Consider the following 22,157-nt stretch of genomic DNA (forward strand, 5'->3'; position numbering starts at 1 on the left):
TTTAAAAATGACTGTACAGCACCGCATCAGAGAACTGTATAACAGCAAAATGATTAATAATATTTTCTCATATAAATAAGATCCTTAAATCTCTTTTAGAAATAAATGAGGGGGAAGTGCTTTTTTTTTTCCTAATTCCTACCAAAATATTTTCTGATGTGGAGCAAAAGACAGTAAAAAAATGAGTTAAAAAAAAAAGACATTCATGCATTTAAGCCACCATTAATCTCTGACTCTAATATAAGGCAGATCATTAATCTTTTGTAAAACTATGACTTTAGCCACTTAAGCTCATTTTAGTGCTTTTCATGACAAGGACATGATAGGCCTTGTAAATTTAGGAGTTAAGATGTGTTTCCAACAGGTTAGTTTATACAGGCTCAGATGTTTTTTGAAACACCAACTTTATAACAAAAAATGCTTTGGAGAAATGATGAAAGTTGTTATAAAGAAAAACCAGAAAGGGTCTATAGAGTTTATCACAGATGACACTGTTAGATCAGTGAACACAAATTACATTTGCTTATGTGTCATCCTCAGTCTTAATGATGTGGAAAAGGGTGACATTGAATAGGACCTGGTGACCATTGTTCCAGGCATAAAGAGCTCTATCTCTTGCATTGTAGTCAAGCATAGATATGTGAAAGTATTGGTTATGAAAGGGAATGTCCGTGTACTCATATGTGGAGGTTTTGGTGGAATAGGAATAATACACCTTGGCTCCAGTTAAGTGGGAGTTGGTGACATACAGTGTCCCACAGATCATGAAGGATTCCCCCGCACTTCTCTTGGGATAGCCAGTGCTCCAGCTCTTCATTACCTCCAAGGTATCTTTGTTAAGTTGGCTGATGACAATATTGCCTGCATTCTGGTTAGTTGCATACACAGCCCACAGCCCGATTTCATCAGCCATTAGGTCGATGTCAGAGAACCCACCCCATGTGTAAGGGTAAACGTTGTGAAAACCAGCATACTCCAGGCTTCTTTGGGCAAGCACTCTCCCCATATCAAAGCTGTATTTGATGATGATGTTACTCTGATACTTGTTAAAATAGAGTGAGCCATTGTAGACAACATGGTTAGTTCCTGCCCATTTGAAAGGGAGGTTGTATGTCCTTGATTCGGCCCCGCTGACAAAGTCTGCAATTGATTTGTACTCACGGACAATTTTATTGTTAGTATAACTGTCCATGTACCAAACCTGGGAAGAAGGAAAAAGTGGAGTAATTAAATTCTGTACTTTTTTGAGAATTCCAAAATAAAGACAGTGAGAATCAGCGCATATTAATATTGTCATTCTCAGGCTCTGGAAGATTCTCTTACCACTTACCTGCTGCAGTTCGATAGTACTGCAGGCTTTGGCAAAAATAGTGACATGGTCTGTGTGGAAAGGAAACAACTAAATGTACTGCCTTGAAGTTGATTTGCTTTTTGTCCTTTGTTTTTTTGTTGTTTTAAAAATTTTTTACCATTCAGTGCATATCACTGAGTGAATCAAACATATATCAATGCAAATCACATCACTTTGTTCATTTACCTGATCAATTTGATTAGTAATAACTGCAAAAAATATCACGTTCAGAAAATTTATTTATTCCATCCCTTGCTCTGAAAAATATATGGCTTAATTTTGCACATTCAACTTATTTTTCCTTTATGGATACCACAGAACCTTCTAGTAATACTTGTTCATTGGATCAGCTTATAGGTACAACCACCTTTTAATGAAATAATTTTACTAATTTAGCTACTAAACTTGCTTGGATGTAACCCTTGAGAATCCTAATGTATACTGAGTTCTGTAATAGAACATAAATGGAGCTATGGTAAGTCTCTAGTATATTGATTTTCATAATACAGGCATTGCCAAATACCCTCTATGCTGTTTTCTTTCAAATTACCCCTAGATTCTCGGTATATTTTAGCTTGTTTAGTGAATTGGTTAGCTCTTGAGCTTTTTTACTTATTTAGTGTTTTCTTTCACACTAAGGAGCAAATTCTAGAAGGAATATACAGAAAATTTTGTATACTTGTAACTAGCCCTTTTCAAGCATAAAATAGGACTAACCAATAAAAAATTAGACTCACTATACTGATGAATTATAGGATAGAACATTTTACTAAAATAAGTTTGCCATGTATCTGTAGATTTGTTAATATTATCAAACTGAAAATATTTGCAAACAATGTAACACTTTCCAAGTTGAAACTAATATCCCTGAAAAAACAATGGATAGTCTAGTAGGCATAAAGCTTAAATAAAACATAATTCTAAGCAAAGGCATTTGAGGAAGCAACATACTCTGTTATTTTTTTCAGATGCTAAGGGATCTGTCATCCAAGCGCCAAATCGGGTTCCAGATGTCTTGACTGTAACTGGGCCTGTGATTTTCATCAATTTGCCACATGCTGAAATTAGAGTAACATGAACATGTTGGGTGAACATGGCCGGTGATTCCAACACACATACTTACACCAAGAGCGAAGAAAGGAATCCTAAAACAAAGCAAATAGAATTAATACCACATTCTGAATAAATGATCATTCATGTGGGATGCTATGCATTTAACTATAATTTGAACCATGAGTAGTTGCTTTTTCAGTGCTCTAAATCTAAAGTGTGGAATTTTAAAACGGGAAATTATTTATACAATCTGGAAAGAGATAAATGAGGAACGTCATTATCATTATACCAGTCCAGCTGCTGCTTCTAAGTAAAGAAGCCAGCAAAATTAAATTTTCCATGACGCTGTTTACCTGATCATCAGCTTCCCCTCACCTGACCCTCTCTGCTCATGCTTTGAGACTTTGGACTACTTATGCAAGCCAGAAAGAACTCTGTTAGTCGATTTTCAGTTTGTATTGCTAAATGAGCAGCTCCTGTGAAAGTTATATTTATAGAATATAATAATAAAAATGTAATCACAACCTACCTGAAAGACGTAGAGTTTTGAAAAGTAAATGCCTTGTGCAGGCCTGATAGAGCAGCCCTAAAGGTACAGGGAAAAAATCCCACAAAACTCAAGCCCTCATACCCTGTAGTCCCATGCAGTGAAAGAGGTAGAGTATCAATTGATGTAATACATGATAAAAAACTAGTGACTTTCTTGAAAAATTATATTTTTTTCTTTTTTTTTTTTTTTTGCGGTACGTGGGCCTCTCACTGTCGTGGCCTCTCCCGTTGCGGAGCACAGGCTCTGGACGTGCAGGCTCAGCAGCCATGGCTCACGGGCCCAGCCGCTCCGTGGCATGTGGGATCTTCCCAGACCAGGGCACGAACCCGTGTCCCCTGCATCGGCAGGCGGACTCTCAACCACTGCGCCACCAGGGAAGCCCGAAAAATTATATTTTTTGTCACTCTATCTATGAATAAAATCTTAGGAAAAGCTTGGACTTCATAAATGCCAAAGTCTAAACCAAAAAGAAACCCAGACATTTTGTGAGATTTTTACAACAGAATAATTTAAAAGTGATTTATCATACACATTGTGAAAGGCAATATGAGTGCCTGTAAATGTTGACTTTTGGTCTAAACAAAGAAATTTTCCTATCCATTTATACTCCTCTTTTCTTTGTGTTCTTTTTTTACTTTTAAAAAAATTGTTCTATATGGCCCATGTTTCTTAGATCCTCCTCTGCCTATCCTTAGAACTGATAAATTTCTACTTAGTGTCTGTCAGTTCCTGTATGTTTGGAAGGGAAAGAACAGATCCCCAAAGCAAGTAAAGGACAAAACTAATTGTAACTTAGGGCTTATTTTGCCTCATTTTTCTCTATGTGTGTTCCTCATAAGAATAATTTGTAACTGGCAGAATACTAAGCCATGCAGTTAGAAAGATGATGAATGATAACATTATATTTTATGCTATTACTTGAGTGATAACTACACATTTAGTAATCTCCAGCTTTTTATGAACCCTAAACCGAATATATTTTTTTCTTCTTTTTTGAAGAAACTAGATGTGATAGCATCTTTATATATTTTATATGAAGGAATTACTTTATAACTTCCTAAGACCTGATAAACTGAGCAAATCAGAAGTCTTTGTGGCATTATCTATATTGAATAGCAAGATCTTCAGTTAAACCTATTTAGAATATATTAGCTCAACTTGGTATAAACACATGAACAATATGAGAATAAAATAGTATCAGTTTGAACTAGAAAAAAGTAAATGTATCCTGAAAGAATATAAGTTGCGTATATTCTCTGAATGCACTAAATTAGTGAAAGTAATATGATCTTCAATGATGGCCTACATAAATATTTCTAAATTCACAATGGTAAGTGCATGAAAATTTAAACTATAAGTATATTGAAATAAATAGAAAGACATCGCTCCCCATAAAAAACACCACAAATAAAATGTGACTTCTTCCTTATGCATGAAAAATAAATACTTTTGTTGAACAGGATACAAATAGCAAAAATAGGTAAAATATGAAAAAAACTGGCTAAGATGATGGTGCTTTTATCTCCTTTATTTTGCAAAATCTCATTAAAATGATAGTAAAGGAGTAAAACATGGGGGAAAAAACCCAAAGCAAAGAGAATGGTACAGAGCCATTAGTGGAGAATAAACTTTTCTTTTTAAATAAATTTATTTATTTATTTATTTGTTTGTTTATTTATTTATTTTTGGCTGGGTTGGGTCCTCGCTGCTGTGTGCAGGCTTTCTTTAGTTGCAGTGAGTGGGGGCTATTTTTGTTGTGGCATGCAGGCTTCTCATTGTGGTGGCTCCTCGTTGTGGAGCATGGGGTCTAGGCGTGCGGGCTTCAGTAGTTGTAGCACTCAGGCTCAGTAGTTGTGGCATGCAGGCTCTAGAGTGCAGGCTCAGTAGTTGCGGCACTTGGGCTTAGTTGCTCTGCGACATGTGGGATCTTCCTGGACCACGGCTCTAATCCGTGTCCCCTGCATTGGCAGGTGGATTTTTAACCACTGCACCACCAGGGAAACCCCACTGCTCCACAAGGGAAGCCCAGAGAAGAAATTTTTAACAAATTTCTGGAAGGCAGAAAGTGATGGATAGTGGTAATTAAAGGTGTAGGATGAAATAAAATGCACTAGTGTCTAAGCAGAGGAGATAAGAGCTGAGGATGGAGCTACTCTGCCTTGAAGAAAAGTAAGGGACACCTCAGCATGACGTGCAAGTGGTAGGAAAACTGATTAAATTAAAAGGATTTACCATACATATTATGAATTGCTGATAGGCATATGAAGAGATGTTCAACATCATTAATTGTTAGGGAAATGCAAATCAAAGCCACAATGAGATATCATCTTACGCCTGTTAGAATGACTATTATTGAAAAGATAAGAAATAACTGATGTTGGAGAGAATATGAAGATAAGGGAACATTTTTACACTGTGGGTGGGACTAAATTGGTACAGTCACTATGGAAAATAGTATAGTGCTTTCTTAAAAAAAATAAGAATAGTATTACCATATGACTCAGCTATTCTACATCTGGGTATTTATCCAAAGACCATGAAAACACTAATTTGAAAAGATACATGCACCCCTATGTTCATTGCAGTATTATTTACAATATCCATTATATGAAAACAGCCTAATTGTCCATCAATGGATGAATGGATAAAGAAGTATGCACAGTGGAATACTACATAACCATAAGAAAAGAAACCCTGTCATTTATGACAATGTGGATGGACCTTGAAGGTATTATGCCACGTGAAAAATTCAGACAGAGAATGACGAATACCTTATGATTTCACTCATATGTAGAATCTAAAAAATGAAACAAACGAACAAACAAAATAACACAAAAGCAAACTGGTAGATACAGAGATCAGATAGTGTCTCCCAGAGGGGAAGGGTTTGAGGTATGGGAGAAATAAGTGAAGGGGGTCAGCTGTTTGGTGATAGATGATACCTAGACTTGTGGTGATGATCACTTTGTAGTATATAAAGATGTTGAATTATAATGCTGTACCCCTGAAACTTGTATAACAAAAAATTGTTTAAAAAGTTAGGGATTCAGAAACATGGGTATAAAGGATGTCGCAGGTGAGATAGGACCTGGAAAACAAGAACGCCACTGAAAGAATCGCTTAAGATCAATTGATACCATATTCATCCTTGATGTGGGACCCCAGAAGGCAGTTTAAAAAATCTACAAAACTGTGTTAATTGCCTGATGAGACTTAGGCCAACTTATGAAAGCATTGGAGCTCCAGAACAAAGGTTCTTGCATTCTGACATTGGTAGTTTCCTTGCCTACTCACCATGGAATGAAGTGTCCATTCCTACCTAAATACAGAACTTCCAAGCAGATTTATTGTTCAAATCTTTAAAAAAATCAATGGTTAACCAAGGATTAGCATATGTTTTTGAAAAGCTTACAATAAGAATGACAAACGTAAATGTGCAGAAAACCCAGACCACCATAAAAAGATAATTCGGAGAGCAGAAGAAATCCTAGTGTCTTTAAAGAGATTTGTATATTGTAGACTATATACTGTGAAAGGAAAACACAAAAGATCTACTGGAAACTTAAGATATGATTTCATTTTTAAAAATAATAGGTTGGAAGATGAAAAGAGTTATCCCCAAAATTAAAAGAAAAAGATAAAAATGAAAATAAGACAAAATATATGGATGCATATAGGATTGATCCAGAAGCTCCAACATCTGAAAAGCAACTTTCTAGAATGAGAGGAGAGAGAAAAAGAGTAAAGAAAATTATCGAAGAAATTATTCATGGAATTTCCCCAGATACAAAACCTAAATATTTGGAATAAAAGCCTATACTATAATAAATGAAAAAAATATTTACTCCTAAAAAATTTACTGTGAAATTTTAGAAGGTACTGAATGAAGTGAAGATATTGGACCTTTTCACAGAAAATGTGTGACCTGGACACATGCAGACAAATAAGAACTAGACTGACATTGGCTTTTCATCAATACTGGATGCTTGAAGATAATAATCAGTGCCTTTATATTTAGGAAGAAAAATCAGGGGAAGATAGAATAAGGATATTTTCTGACTTGCAAACTTCAAAGTTCACCTACAATGCACTCTTTTTTAAGAAGTTACTTGAGGTTATATTGCAGCAAAATAAGCAAATATACAGACAGTGGAAAATCAGGAAAATATGATTTCTTGTTTCAGAGTGACAGCTGTGCAGAAGGCCTTGAGAACAGTTAGTCCAGAATGGACAGAATCTCTAGGAGGGTGGTCTCAGAAATAAGAGGAATTAATCTATAGAAATACTGTATGAGACCTTCTAGGAAAAAACTGGTTATGGTGAAGTCAGTTATTGGAGTACATAAGAGGAGAATTCATTTGAACTTAACTCTAGTAACAGTCTCATTTGAATAGCACTGATGTGACATTTGACTTAGAGACATTGAAGTCCACCACTTAGCTGCCGAAGAACGACATCAGCATTGTGGTAATAATGCAAGCACTCATGTTTAACTTGTAGAATCAGGCTGTGAACTAATTACAGAATATTTAACAGACATTTCATCTGTTCTGTGATTATTGAAAAGACAAAATGTTTCCAACCATGATAACATAAAAGCATAGGTAAAGTGCACACTGTGAGAAAAGTAAAAATTGAAAGAAGAAATGATAGAAAGATGGGGGTGTAACTGTCTTTGTATTTAAAAATACGGTGTTTAGAGAGTTTTCCTAGAGTTGAGGAAAAAATGATAATATTTAAATATAAGTGAATAGTTATGAAAGCATATTATGAGGAAACAAGAAAGAAAGTGGCTTTGGCTGGGCTATCTATATCCTCACATTGCAGAGCAGAAAGTCAATAAACAATGTCCAAAACTGATAAACCAAAAAAAAGTGGAAAAAAGCATATTAACCACCTGAAGCCATAAATTTAACCACCTGAAGCCCTAAAATTAAATGTGATTGCCTCTGGAAAGCAGAGCTGGAGGAGGAGACTGTTGCTTTTTATTCCAAGTCCTTTTTATTTAAGCATATAATTTTCTAGCCATGCACATACAATATTTAATTATAATTTAAAAAGTTAAAATAGTTGCAAAAACTTAAAAGCAGACATCAAATTTAAAAAGTAAAAATCACATTTATATACTGCCTATTGAAAGATCATTTCCAGATTTTTATTTGCCATGCTTCCTTGCAGGTTTAGGAAGTAGGTGGAAATTGAAGATGTAAGGTAAGTCTCCAGAATTGGAAGCTGTGAATATTTTGCATTTTAATTTGGTTTCAGTACTGCAAGCACTAGTTTGAAATTGTGTTCTTTAAACTTCTAGCTCTGTCTTACAATTGATAATGCAATCCCTCTAGTTCTTTTAATCTTAAAAAAAATTAGAATCCATACTATGAATTTTAACATTCATCAGTTACTTCATATAGATGTTAAAAAAAGCTAATAAGTGTTAACATTGGTTAGTACATTTGGAGGAGCTGTACTAAAAGATACTAATCATGTGATTCCAGTAGAAATGTTGTACATTTTATTTCAAAATAGTAAGTGATTATGACCTTGGAAAAATATGCTCCTGTTGAATAACTACTTTTTATAAGAGGAAAAATTAGTCTAAAATGTCTTGAAAAATATCCTTTAAAGATGAATAATATTTCATGGTCATTTGAAAAAAAAATACAAAGAATCTCAGATGCCAGTTTAAATTTGTTCTGGACATAGATCAATATAATGTCCCAAATATGAAACATAAACATAATGGAATGTTCATCCCCAGAAAACTTTATACCCAGAGGAAATGACCAAGTGGTAACACAATCAGTAAGAAATTATGATGATGTCAGGTTGTTCTGATACTAAAAGTGAATAGAGATTTTGTAGTTACAAAGTTTGATATAACATTTTAGAGGGACAGACTGTAAAATTAAACCTCAAACTGTGGTTTTTAACCTACCTTATCAGCAAAATTGGTTCCTTTGCCCTAGGTGGCTTCTATTGCCTGAAGGCTGGAGCATAGTTTGGACAAAGCAAGAAGACACAAAGCTCATATTTCCCTCAGTCATATGCATACTTTAGATGTTGATTTGTTTTCTGAGTTTAAATGATCCTCTGGATTCAGTTTATGTCAACATAACTTTAATATGAATTGAGTTGGATTGGTTAGTAAAATCTGAATAAGAACAATCTCTGGGACTAGGATTCATGCCATGAATCAACATTTCCAGATACTGATAATGCATTGGTGGCTTGGGATATCTTGGCTTCTGGGGTATTTGGCTCTAACCCAGTATTGTATCCATATGGCAAAGAGATACTGCTAAGCCTTGTAATGTTTAGGCCAGGAATTAAGTCAGAAATTATACCAGAGGTTAAAGGCTTCTGACATCTCAACTAAAAATGACTTTGCTTTCTTTTTGTAGCAGTAGGTTTTTCTCTGAAATATGGTAGAGGGTAAAATAAATAGTTATGATTTAAATGTAAAATAATAATTTTTTAAACAACCATTCACTAAGAAGTTATTATGTACCAGGACTGCTAGATACTGGGGATATAAGGTGAACAGGGAGACAAAATAGGTCCATAGGTTGTAGCTTCTCAAAGTACCATTGCTTATATGCTATCCTTTCTACTTCTTTTCTTCTTTTTCTTTTTTTAAATTAACTGGCAAGGAAAGTTAAGAAGTTATTTCAGGCCAAATCTATGTTGAGAAAAAAAGGATGTAGCATTGAGTGCACTGAATATCTGTTGATAATAAATAAAAATTATAGAAATTCAGCCCTGGGTACTAAAATATATAATAGCACTTCTTTCATTAAGACAGCCTTCTTAGATAACTTGAAATTTATCTCATTTTAAAACACATTTACCTCTACTGTTCTGCAAAACATACCCTTAAACTGTGAAACATAGAAAGAAACAAGCAATTTCAACTAATCTCCCATGTTCGTTTTCTGTAATGGTGAGAATCTAGAAAGGATAAGTTTACTACAGTTATATAACTTATTAGGTCTTACTGATTTGGTCCTGCATATGTGTCTTAATGGTAGTTGTCTTGTCTCTGTGAAAGTTAACTTATCTCTATTATCTAGTAAATCAATATAAATTTTGCAAACTTTTAACTCTGGGAGATTTCAGTGAATGGGTTTTTAAGTTAGATAAAAACCATTTTCAAAATATGCATGTGAAACTATGTTAGCTCTAGTTTCAAATAAAGATATTTCATATCTAGTCTCTGGCCAGGGAAGATTCTATGAACATTTATGAACATTGTGTTTTTCCTGCTTTGATTCTTTGTGTATTTCTTTCTCCATTAGCTATCTCTCCTCTGCCTAGCGACTCACAATGTGCAAAGCTAACGTTTGTCTTCCTGGCACCACTCGGAATTTGAACTCAGTCCACCACAACTTTTCATCCCAAAGTTGTAGCCTTTGAGTAAACCAAGCTTTGTAGTGTTAATGTAAAAAATACACTTGAAGTGAAGAATTAATGACCTAAAGTATTGACAATTTTAAAATAATGTCTATGTTTATCTTAAATGAGTCCTTTAGTTTCTTAGTCTGAAAAAGTGAGTACATTGAACATTTTGGTCTCCATAGCAATAAACTTGCTTAAAATCCAAAATAGGTCTATGATAATTATGTATGGAAATGTCCTTTACTCTACACTGTGTCATGGATAAAGTGCTTTGCATAAAGTTCTTCCACTTTGGGTGATCATGGTGGGGTCGCCTATTGATTAATCAATTCTTTTACCATCTATCTTGTTTGGTGGGAGTAATTGATTCTTATTATAGTCAGTTCTGCCTCAGAAAGCACACACGTAAGTGCTGAAAGAAGGGCTTTTGGATGTGGTCTTCAGTTAGGTGTGTTTCATTCCCTTATTTATTCATTCATCCAAGATTTAATGAGCATCAAACATTGTTCTTGGTACTAGAATTACAATGCTGAAAAAGACATAACACCTCTGTTCTGGTGAAGCTTATGTTTTGATCAGGAGAGAGAGAAAATAAATGAACAAATAAGCAAACAAGCTAATATATCAGGTAGGAATAAATGTAATACAGATATTTAAATAGGGCAATTTGATAAAGAGCGACAAGGGAGCTGCTTTAGACTGGTGACTAGGGAAGACCTTTCAAAGAAGGTGATATTTAATTTGGGATCTAATTGACAAGCAGGCAGCCATGGATCCTTGAAGAGAAAGATGTTTAGGCATTGAATCAACCAGAAAAAAGTAGGATTTTAAAGTAATTGGAGGCATGGCTTAAGAAATCTGCCTGGATTTGAATCCTGATTTTATCACTCACTCTCTGGAGGACTTGAACAAATTTTAACCTGTCAGTGTCTCATGGATAACAGCAGTAATAATATCTAACTCAAAGGGTTATTGGGAAGATTAAATAAAAAATAAATGCTAAGTGTTTTGATCAGTATTTGGTACAGTTAATTGTCTAATAAATGTTAGCTATTACTATTGTTCTTATAAAGGCCCTGGATTTGGATATGCTTGGTGAGTTAAGAGAAATTGAAGTAAAAATGCAGAAGGCCAGTGTGTCCAGAGAAAACTTGGAAAAGTAGATGAGGTTGGAGAATTGAACGGAATAAAGCTTTGTAAAATCAGAGTATTTGGATTTTATTCTAGGTATGATGGAAAGCTATTGCAGGATTTTAAGAAGATGGGAAAGTGACAGAATGTGAGCTACGTTTAAAAAAAAAAGATCACTCTAGCTACATGTGGAAAATTAATTGTAGAGGAGATAGAGTATAGGCAGAGGAACACACTGAATGTCATCACATTGGTCAGGTGGGAGATAATGAAAGTGGTGATGAAGATGGAGAAAAGTAGATGGATTTGGGTTATGGTTTTGTTTTGGTTTCTTTTCTTTTCTTTTTTGGATAAAGTCAATAGGACCAGGCTTTGGATTAGACATTAGGATGAAAATTAAAAAGAGAAATTAAAGAAAATCTCAAACTGAAAAATAATTTAGAGAAAAATCAAGAATTCACTATGGGTTATTTAAAGTTGCTCATGCCAGTATCCATGCCAGTTATCCATGCCAGTAGAGATGTAGAGAAAATAGTATGCAAATGTAGGTAGGAGACACTCTTCTGAGACACAGTTCTTTTGTTTTTTTCTTTTTGCGGTATGCGGGCCTCTCACTGTTGTGGCCTTTCCCATTGCGGAGCACAGGCTCCGGACGCGCAGGCCCAGTGGCCATGGCTCACGGGCCCAGCCGCTCCGCGACATGTGGGATCTTCCCGGACCGGGGCACGAACCCGTGTCCCCTGCGTCGGCAGGCGGACTCTCAGCCACTGCGCCACCAGGGAAGCCCTGAGACACAGTTTTGACAGTCTTCAGCACACCGAAGATAGTGAAAGCCAGAGCCTTGGAGAGAGGACATACACAAAGAAGAGGAAGGCATTTAGAACAGAGTTCTGGGACATCACAGTACTTCTAGCACCCAGCAAAGGAGCCCAATAAGAAGCTATACATGGAATAGGAAAAATAGTGCAGTGTTAAGAAATCCTAAAGAAGAAAATGTTTTAAGAAGGATGATGTACTGATCTCTGGGGAATACAGAGGTGTCTAGAAAATCAAAGAAATGACGTGGAATTTGGCAGCAAGCAGTTATTGGTGATTACAAAAATGAAATGAAGAGAATGTTGAGATCAGAAGCTGAGTTGGATCTGGTTTTGAAAAGACTGCATACCAAAGCAGCAGCTATAAAAGATTATTTTGAAGAAGAAGCAGAGAAAAGGGGGTGAAGAAATATAAGGTTGTGGGGAAATTTTATTCTTGTGCTGATATTACTATTGTTGCTTAATAAAGATTTGTTTGCCTTTATAAATAATCTAGTAGAGAGGGAGAAACTTATGATATGAAAGAGAATAATAAATGAATTTCATAAGCAAATGGTAGTTTAATCTATTTATTAACTATGCCTCTTTTAACGGTTTTGTTGTTTGTCTCTCTGTTCTGACTTCCACAGTTTTCCAGGAAATGTTCTTTGTGTAGTACATTTCTTCCAGGTTAGAATCCTGAGGTGGGTGTTAGGTGGTCTGGTTTCTAATCTAAGCCACAATATTAAATCATTGTGTAATATTGGATAATGTTCTTGTTCTCCAGGGTGGAGTTTCCTCATCTCTAAGATGGAAGTTCTGAAGCTTGACATTTTGTTACTCTAAGGGAACATGGAATGGATATGGGATCAGTAGACATTTATGCTGATGGGGAGAAGGTGGTATTATTTGTGGTAGTTGTAAAACACACACACGTCATCAGGGTGATCATGATCATGGACATCATCATTATCTACCCTTACTCTTGGGAAGCAAAACACAGAAAGGGCTCTTGATGTTGATTTCTTCCCAGTAGAAGTTTCTCTTAAAAATAGTTATTAGGGTCCTAAGCTAAAATTCATAGTGTCAAATGATATTAGTAAAATTAGAGTTGCAGGAATTTATAAAAACTGGCCACTTTTTTATTTATAATTCATGGTAGTATTAAGTAAACACAGGTATTCTCATTCTAACAGAGCACAGAAATTATAAAGTAAAATAAACAGTGAAAGTCATTTCCATTTATTGGTTTCCCCAAACTAGCTTTTGTTCAAATAAACATTATTTTTCTCACTTTACTCTCACTTTCTATGAGGACAAAGGAAGCCAGACAGAAAGGATAATTTCCCCAAATGCGTGGAAGACAAATGTTCCTGCAAAAGTGGATGGCAAAGAAGGAAGCTGAGTCTTGCTTCATTGATTTTTTCCTGCTATGCTCTTGTCTGCAGTGAGATACATGAAAATATTAGCATTTTATAATATATTACATGTGCAGGGTTCTGTATGTTCAGAAAATATACTGAATGGGTAGTTGAGAAAAGTAACCATTTTAATACTCTGATGATTTTGAGACATTAACTTTTTTATTATCAGTTACAATACATATTTATCAATAAGTAGCTCAGGAAAAGGTATCATTTGGGATTCAGCAGGAAGTTCAGTTGTTTGGATCAATGAAGCATAAAAACCATCTTTTTGTTTATTTCTTTAATATATAATTGTACTTTGTAATGTTGTGTACTAATAGCTCTGGATTTGAATCCTAAGACCATGCCAATATAAATAAATTTAATGGAGTGGCAAATATGTTTATGAAAGAATGTTACTTCTTTTTACTTAAAGGCCATTGGAGAACTCATGTAGCAAGAAGTAGATATGATTTGATCTTTAAAGTCTTTCTATTAAAGCTACTTAAAGTAAGTTTTTCTCTACCATACGTTTGATAGTAAGATCTATTTATATTATTTAACTTTTTATTTGTATGTCTAATCTTACCAACTATACTGCTGAAGGAAAGGTGGGGATAAGAATGAACATAACAGATGCCATATTGCATGGCATGGAATGAGTTTTCAGTGGGTGTCTGGTAAATGGGATCAAGAATAATATGTGTCTAAATACCTCCACTTACCAAAGTTAACACAATTTTACTCTTAAATTATTTTAAAAACTGCCTGAACTTTTTCTGAAATAAAGCTTATATTATGAACATATCTTTAAGGAGAAGCCTATCTAACATCCAAACTAAATGGAGCAGAATTGCATTATTAAAACTGAATAATTTGGCTTGCCTCTAAAAACACAGGCTTTATATTGTTAAAAGGTTTATAATTTAGTTGTAATCTAGGAAAATTTAGGACATTAAAAAGAAAGATAAACAATAAATCAATTTATGGTAAAACAGGATATACCAGTTACCCCAAAAATGTGCTAAAATCACTAGGGTCTCAGGGTTCCAGAAGAATGAATCATCATCAGGTGCATGGATACCAGAGAAATTGCATTCCATATTATAATCTGGAATTTTAGGAAGAATAGGACTCTTTGGTAAATGACTTATTTGAAGCTCTCCTCAATTTAATTTGAGGAGGTATTCTTATAAATTTCTACCATTATATTTCCAAGTTAAATTGCACTCTTCTTCATCCCAGGCACACAGTTTGACTTTCATGTTAATTCTTTCTTTCACTGAGATTTTCACTGTCTCTTGCTTTAAGTACTAAGTACAGCCAAATATCTGGTGTTTTGGGAATGAAATACTGCATTGCCATTGAAGAAAGAACAGATGGCAATAAAAACAAGGATTAAAAAAAGACTGTGCTTTTGTTGTCTTTTTTCCCAAAAGATTTTTTGTTTTGTAAAAGATATAGATGTTTTATCTTTGACATACACTGATTTATTTCTTGAAAGCAACATAAAGCTTTTTATTTTAAAAATAATATTTGCTCTCAGAAACTCTGTAGACACCAATTTTTACCTGTTATGTTTCAGATGTTTTATCACAGTCTATAGAGATTCAACTGGAACAAGACACAGATGATCCCTGACTTCTCAGAGCAGAGGACACCTTGTCTATAAGGTAGTGAAGATTAAAGAGAAGGAAATGGGAATTTTCTGTAAAATATCTGAAGTGTCATGGGGGGGCGGTATGGTGGGGACATGTGGGAGACTGTGCCAGGGGAATTCAGCCATGTTGAGGAGCAATCAGAGAAGGCTCCACAGAAAAGCTGGTATCTGGTCTGTAAAATGAAAAAGCAAGCTTAGAATTTGGATAGGTAAGGTAGGGAGGAAGAGTGTTCCATGAAAGGGGAGAGGAAGTTCAGTGTCCAGGAGCTGAAGAAGCATGCATGATTGAGGAACTGAAAGGATTAAAATGACTAACGCTTAGAGTGAGTGCCTGGTGAAAATTTGAGAGAAAAGGGCTAGAGTTAGGCAGAATCCATGTCATCAAGACAAACGAGGCAAAGCTATTGAGAATTAATTTTAAAGGAAAATCACTTAAACAAGGTATAATATAATTAGATTTGCATGTCAAAAAGATTATTCTAAATTCCTAGTGTGGTAGAGAGGGAATGACTTCAGGTAAGGGGAGTGGTTAGGAGGCCATTGCGGTAATCCATCTGAGAGGTGATCAGTGGTGCTGTGGACTAGGGTGGTGGAAGTGTGAATGCAGAAAAGAGGTGGTTTTGCGAAATCGTGAGGGAGAAGGGAGATGTGGTGATTGCATGTGAGTGAAATTCAAGGAAGAATCAAAAGTGACTCTGACTTCATTCTTTCTATAACAGTTGGGTTCTGTTTACTGAGTTAAACTTACTGAGGTGTCCAGGGCGTTTCTCTATTATTAGGTACCCAACAAAACACATCATGTGTGGGAAAGAAATCTCAGTCTTTGAACTCAGAAGGACTTGGGTTTAAAGTTGTTGCCTCCAACATGTACCTCTGGCAAATTAATTTAAGCTGAGTATCTATTTTCCATAAATTGCTAATAATAATACCTGACCCCGAGTTCTTAGAGCAATTAGGACTAACACACCTAAAGAAGCTGGCATAGTGTCTGTCAAGCAGTAGGCTGTCAGCATTGCTGTAGTTACCTGCTTATGTGCTTATTGTCCCCACTATAATGCAAGTTTCCTGACAGTAGGAGGACACTGCCTGCTACTCATCTTTGTAGCCCCAAATACCTGGTTAAGTGCCAGTGAACACTGGGGAGTCAATAAATATTTGTTGAATGTACAAATAAGACTACTACCACGTAGACAATTTGGTTTCTCTTTTAAAACTAATTTGGCATAAACATGATAAAAATAGTAACCCAAGTTGAGATTACTTGTAATCTCAAATTTTGAATGCTGCTTGTTACTTCTGTTAAACATGAAGGCTCAAAACTGTTTCTGTTAATAGAAGGATGCATCCTGTACTTCACTAGATGGCACCAAACTATTGCCCTAAAATAGAACTAACCCGAGGAAGTGTGTGGGGGGTGGAGGTGGAGGGCTGGAAACCTGGAAAACCTGATTATAATCTACATTAAATATCTATTGGTGATCTCAGGGGGTGTGCAAGAGCTTCAACTGTGCTTTTCCAGTCAAATTCTCACATGCATACAATTATATTTTGCATGTCTAGGAATGTGATATGTTTTAATTAAGCACAGGGGACTTTACTCAGTCCCTCATAGAGAAAATTAAGCACTTTTAGGAAAGTACATTACTGTACCTCATTCAGGCCACTAGGATGCATTGCTATTGAAGCATTTTTTCTAATTTCTATTTTCTCTAAAACTTTAATTCCCTAGTAGAAATAAGCTGAATGGTACCCTAGTGGTCTCAATGACTTGTGTTTCCTTCAGCACCTTATTAAGTTAAACTTTGTAGGCAATGACACTAGTTTGTTTTTTTAGTTTCTTAAAATTCATGTGATGTGCACTGTGACATCTTCCCTAAAAGCAAATCCACTGAAAAGGTGAGTGGAAATGTATTCATCACGGCTGCAATTTTATTTTCTTTCCCCAGCCCATTTTTACCCTCTGCTAATTGGCTGTATGTGTTTAGAGGCTTTTGTGAAGAATAAAGATGCCATTGATGGATGAGCCTTATTGCTCCTGTTACTATATTGCTCATGTCATAATTATTCAATATCCCACTCTAGATCTGAGCAGCATAGCAACTGGATTTTAGACCTTTTTGGAACATTGAACCCCTGGTACTTTTTTTCTCTACATTTCCTGTGAATGGTCCTGATGTTATTTAACATCTGTCTTCTGAGTCTGTGTGCTCTGATATTTTGATATTCGGGCCCTTATTTATGAGATACTGCCAGGCATGGAATTAAAAGAGTTCACAGAGATAACTTGGTCCAGTCTGTACCAATTTTCAGGAATTGTAAAAACGAAGTAAAATGTTAATCAAGTTATAATTTAGTACCACACAAAATTGTTTGTGTTTTCTTCTGTAAATATATGTGCCTTATCAGGTACTTCCTTTGAAATTGGAGTAATTCTTTTTTTAATGAAAAATATGAAGATTCACTTATTTATTTTTTCAGGAACCATGTGGCTTTAGATTTCACAGTGTTAGAGCTGTCTGTCTCTACCTGGACATGTTTTCTACATTGTAATTAAGCATTGTGGTCCAGTTGATAGACATCCTCTCTGCTCAAGAGAGTCTCAGTAAGTGGTTTTGATTAATTGACATAAACATGGTATGATGGAGAAAAGTACCCAGTTCTTGGGACAAAAGCATAAATGAGTTAGAGTCATTGCTTGTGGCACTGGCCTCTGTACTAAGTGAATAGGGATCTGAGGACCACTAATAATCTAAAGCATTATGATGTAAGAACTGTTTTCAATATTTTATAAGGTCATATCAGTTAACTCAAATAGCAATCATCTCATTAAATAAGAAAATTAAATGCTAGTTTTATTGCTGTTTGATATCTCTATTGGTTGCTAGATTTTATATTTTTGATCAGTTAAAATAAAAATAAATGTTAACTAATTAATATAATTTATTTGACAGTCACAGTCTTTCAAACTTTGTGGCCCATGGGGGAAAATTAATAAAACAAGTCTTTGACATACATTGCAGATCACAGTCCTGAGGCCTGAGGACACCATAGAGACATTATCCATGGTTCAGTAAGAAGGAATAGGATGAATCTGTGTCTACTTGGATTAACCCTCTTTGTCTCAAATATCATTTTTAATATTGTAGGAGATTCTGTGTTGGGAGTTATATGTGGATTAGTAAAAACAAATTGGGAGTTACGAAAGAGCTGAGAGGAATGTAGAATTTCCTAACTGTGGTGGACATTATTTCCAGCTAAGTAAACTCAGAGAGAGTGTATGTTAGAAGTGAAGTTCATTTGTAAAGTAGAGCAAATCCCAAGAGTTTTCCATGTTAATCCTTCAAAAACATAACGGGCACACTTTAAGGTTCAACATGATTACTAGGTGTAGAACCTTTCTGTTGCCTGTCCTTGTTTATTAGTTGAATCCATTTGTGCTAAGTAGGTGCCTGGACTTAGCATACAAAGCCAATGGCTTGGGTTTATTGTGAGATACTAGGAATGACAGAGTGAATAGATTCTCAAGGTCTTCAGTGGTTCATCAACAACAAATGGACCTCTTCCAAATCAAATTAAAGCCCTACACAGATTAGTCCTATGTACTGTCATTTACAGAATATCTTTACCCAGATATTTTATGGGCTAATAAATATGCATTTGAATACTCCTTTGAACCCCTAAAGTAACTTCTAGGTATTGAGAGCACTAAAACAATTCTTGGTTTGGGATTTTCTTCTTGCCAGGCATCATCTGGCAAGCTATAAAATGAATCTGTGCATTGAAGACAAAGTTTTTTTTTTTTTTTTTTTTTTTTTTTTGCGGTACGCAGGCCTCTCACTGTTGTGGCCTCTCCCGTTGCGGAGCACAGGCTCCGGACGCGCAGGCTCAGCGGCCATGGCTCACGGGCTCAGCCACTCCGTGGCATGTGGGATCTTCCCGGACCGGGGCACAAACCCGTGTCCCCTGCATCGGCAGGCGGACTCTCAACCACTGCGCCACCAGGGAAGCCCACAGCAGAATTTCTTTATGCAGTAATATTTACCTATTTTCTGTTAGCAATAAACTCCACAACTTGAATTATAAAAGCACACCATATAAGGGAGTTTTTAAGTGCTGTATTAAGTAAATGACTTTTCCCTTGCTTAATCTTAATCAGTCCTGTGTTGACACAAATATGTGGCTAAAAGAGATCATTGTTTTGCAAGTAAAGGGGATTGTTCTCTGCTACTTGTTGAAATACCTTATATTTACTCTGTTGAAAGTTTAGAAATTGTTACTATGACTGCTTATGGAATTAATTTATTCAGCAAATATTTACTGATTAACTTTTCTTAGTCAGTTTTCTAGGCATTGGGAGATACAGTATTTAGAGTGAATATCATAGACGTACTTATTCTTATGGAACAGAAGTCTAGCAAAAGAGACATCCAATAACACAAAATGATAATGAAACAGGAACAGTCCAATCATTGGTGAGATTTCAAGATTTGAGAGCACCTGGCAGGGATGCAGAGGATACATGGGGAGGGCAGTGAAAATTCAGGTGAAACATTACATTTAAACTGAGACCTGCAAAATGAATAGGAGTCTGTCACATGTGACAGGTGAAAGTTTGTTTATTGATAAAGCAAGGATAAACAGGGGAAAGAGTGTTTCAGGAGAAGGAACAAACAGCTTCTCAGTATGGCCCCATGGTTAGAGTGTAGAGCACATTTGACTGGGATATAGTGTATGAGGGGAGAAATGGCAGGACCTAAGATGGGAAATGTAGGGAGTGCCACAATGAAGGGCCTCGTAAGCCATGGGCTGTATCCTAGGGCATAAGAGATTCATAGGAAATTTTAAATAGAGGAAAATAATTTCAGACTTGTACTTAAAAAAAATCCCTTTGGCAATAATGTGGACAGTGGGTAGAGAAGAGCAAGTCATGGAATCTGTTGGAGTCATGATTATTAGGAGACCAGTTATAGGTGAAAAAGTATGGGCCTTGCATGATGAGAAATAAGGAGCTGAGGATTGCTGCACGTGTGTTTAGCCTTAGGAGTTTACGTTACTGCCTTCTGATAAATTCTGTTGGATTCTCTTGGAAATCCTGAGATGACTGCAGTGGGGCCTCCGATGTGGTGATTCCCCACTTTGTTTTGAGGCTGTGATTACTGAATGCAACATATTGTATTTTAGCTATCTTTTTTTTTTATCATTTGGATTGCATCTGTAAAATAAGTAGTCTTTAAAATTTTTTGTAAGTCATCCAAATTTTATTTTGTGTTTACATTTATGCTCTGAATGTTTCTTTACTAGAAATTGACTCTTTTTTTTGAAATTCTTTACTCCTCTTCCCAGTTTATTTCCTATTCCAGAAAAGTTTTTCTTACCTTGAGAGAACACTTTCTATGGTTATTGAGTCCCCCTCACCTAACACCATCATATCACAGCATGTCAACAACTAAAATACTATTCTTAAATGGATTTACAATCCCTCTTAGTCAATTCATGAACACTTATTTATTTCACATTGTTACGAACTGGTCCCATGATGACTTCAACTGAGTGGCAACAGAAAAGTCTGTAAACTCAGACCAGGTGGAACCACACATTTTAGCAGTCAAAAATTAAAATTCATTCCCCATGTCACATGCTTGGCCCCTTGTAGAGTAGTGAATATGTATTTGAGTAGGTACCTCCTTTTTATTTCTTGAGTGGATCAGAGCAGCAGATGGGAGCTCTGCATAGTAGAGAAATTGTATTCATTTCCTTATCATTGCTCTTTCACATTTGGTCCCAGGGCAATGGCCTTGTCCCCAGTCTCTAACATTCTCTACTGCCAGAAATGGCTTTCCTCTTCTGTGGCCACACAGTGATTGACCGTCACCAGTAATCTGTCTGAAATAAAGCTTATTTCCATTAGTGTAGCCAATAGCATTGCTGTATTTGCCAGACCTCTTATTTCAAGCCACCGCGGTAACAGGGTGCTCTGAAAATCAGGCAACTGTTAATCAGATAACCTTGAATAACCAGGCCTGCTTAAGCCATCAAGGAACACTTATTTTTTTTTAACTGTTCTTTTTTTTTAAATTGATTAATTAATTTATATTTTTGGCTGTGTTGGGTCTTCGTTTCTGTGCAAGGGCTTTCCCCAGTTGCGGAGAGCGGGGGCCACTCTTTATTGCGGTGCGCGGGCCTCTCACTGTCGTGGCCTCTCTTGTTGTGGAGCACAGGCTTCAGACACACAGGCTTAGTAGTTGTGGCTCACGGGCCCAGCTGCTCCGTGGCATGTGGGATCTTCCCAGACCAGGGCTCAAACCCGTGTCTCCTGCATTGGCAGGCAGACTCTCAACTACTGCGCCACCAGGGAAGCCCAAGGAACGCTTATTTTACACTTAGAAAGCAGGTACTAGTTTCCCTAGAATTAGGAATTCATGACTATTTCCAAAATATAAGAATGCAGTTGTCATTGAAGCTACTTAAAAACACAACCCAGACAAATGGAATTGTTCTACTCACTTAGCTTTTTCATGCAGTCACGAAGTCTGGTTTCCAAGCTAAGCACCCTTTGATGTAGTTCCTCATAGTCATAGGCTCCAATTTCCTCCTGAATTCCAGTGAGGACAGCAGACAGATTCCGGATTTCCTCCTTGAACTGGGTGATTAACTTGGCATCTGTTTTGTACTGTTCCAGCACAGGAATCAAGGGCAGGAGCTCATCCATCTTCTCTTTCAACTCCTGTGAAAAGCAGCCAATTGTATTCATGAGAGTCATTTAAACAGATCAAACAGCAACGTTCTTTTTCACATGATACTTAAGGGAGATTATTAA

General features: G+C 36.0%; 1 protein-coding gene across 4 annotated transcripts in view; it reads right to left on the reverse strand.

The window, feature by feature from the left end:
• Nucleotides 1-523: 523 nt before the first annotated feature.
• The window catches only part of OLFM3 (olfactomedin 3), a gene marked incomplete at both ends in the record, with an annotated part of 192,940 nt that continues 171,306 nt past the window's right edge, over nucleotides 524-22,157 (reverse strand). For all 4 annotated transcript variants that reach the window (XM_079724716.1, XM_079724717.1, XM_079724715.1 and 1 more), the window contains 3 exons: nucleotides 524-1,201; nucleotides 2,303-2,409; nucleotides 21,845-22,064. In XM_079724716.1, the coding sequence (XP_079580842.1) occupies nucleotides 524-1,201; nucleotides 2,303-2,409; nucleotides 21,845-22,064 (1,005 nt within the window). The remainder of the gene's footprint in view (nucleotides 1,202-2,302; nucleotides 2,410-21,844; nucleotides 22,065-22,157) is intronic.

The sequence above is a fragment of the Hyperoodon ampullatus genome, assembly GCF_949752795.1.
Source record: "Hyperoodon ampullatus genome assembly, chromosome: 2".
Classification (NCBI taxonomy): domain Eukaryota; kingdom Metazoa; phylum Chordata; class Mammalia; order Artiodactyla; family Ziphiidae; genus Hyperoodon; species Hyperoodon ampullatus.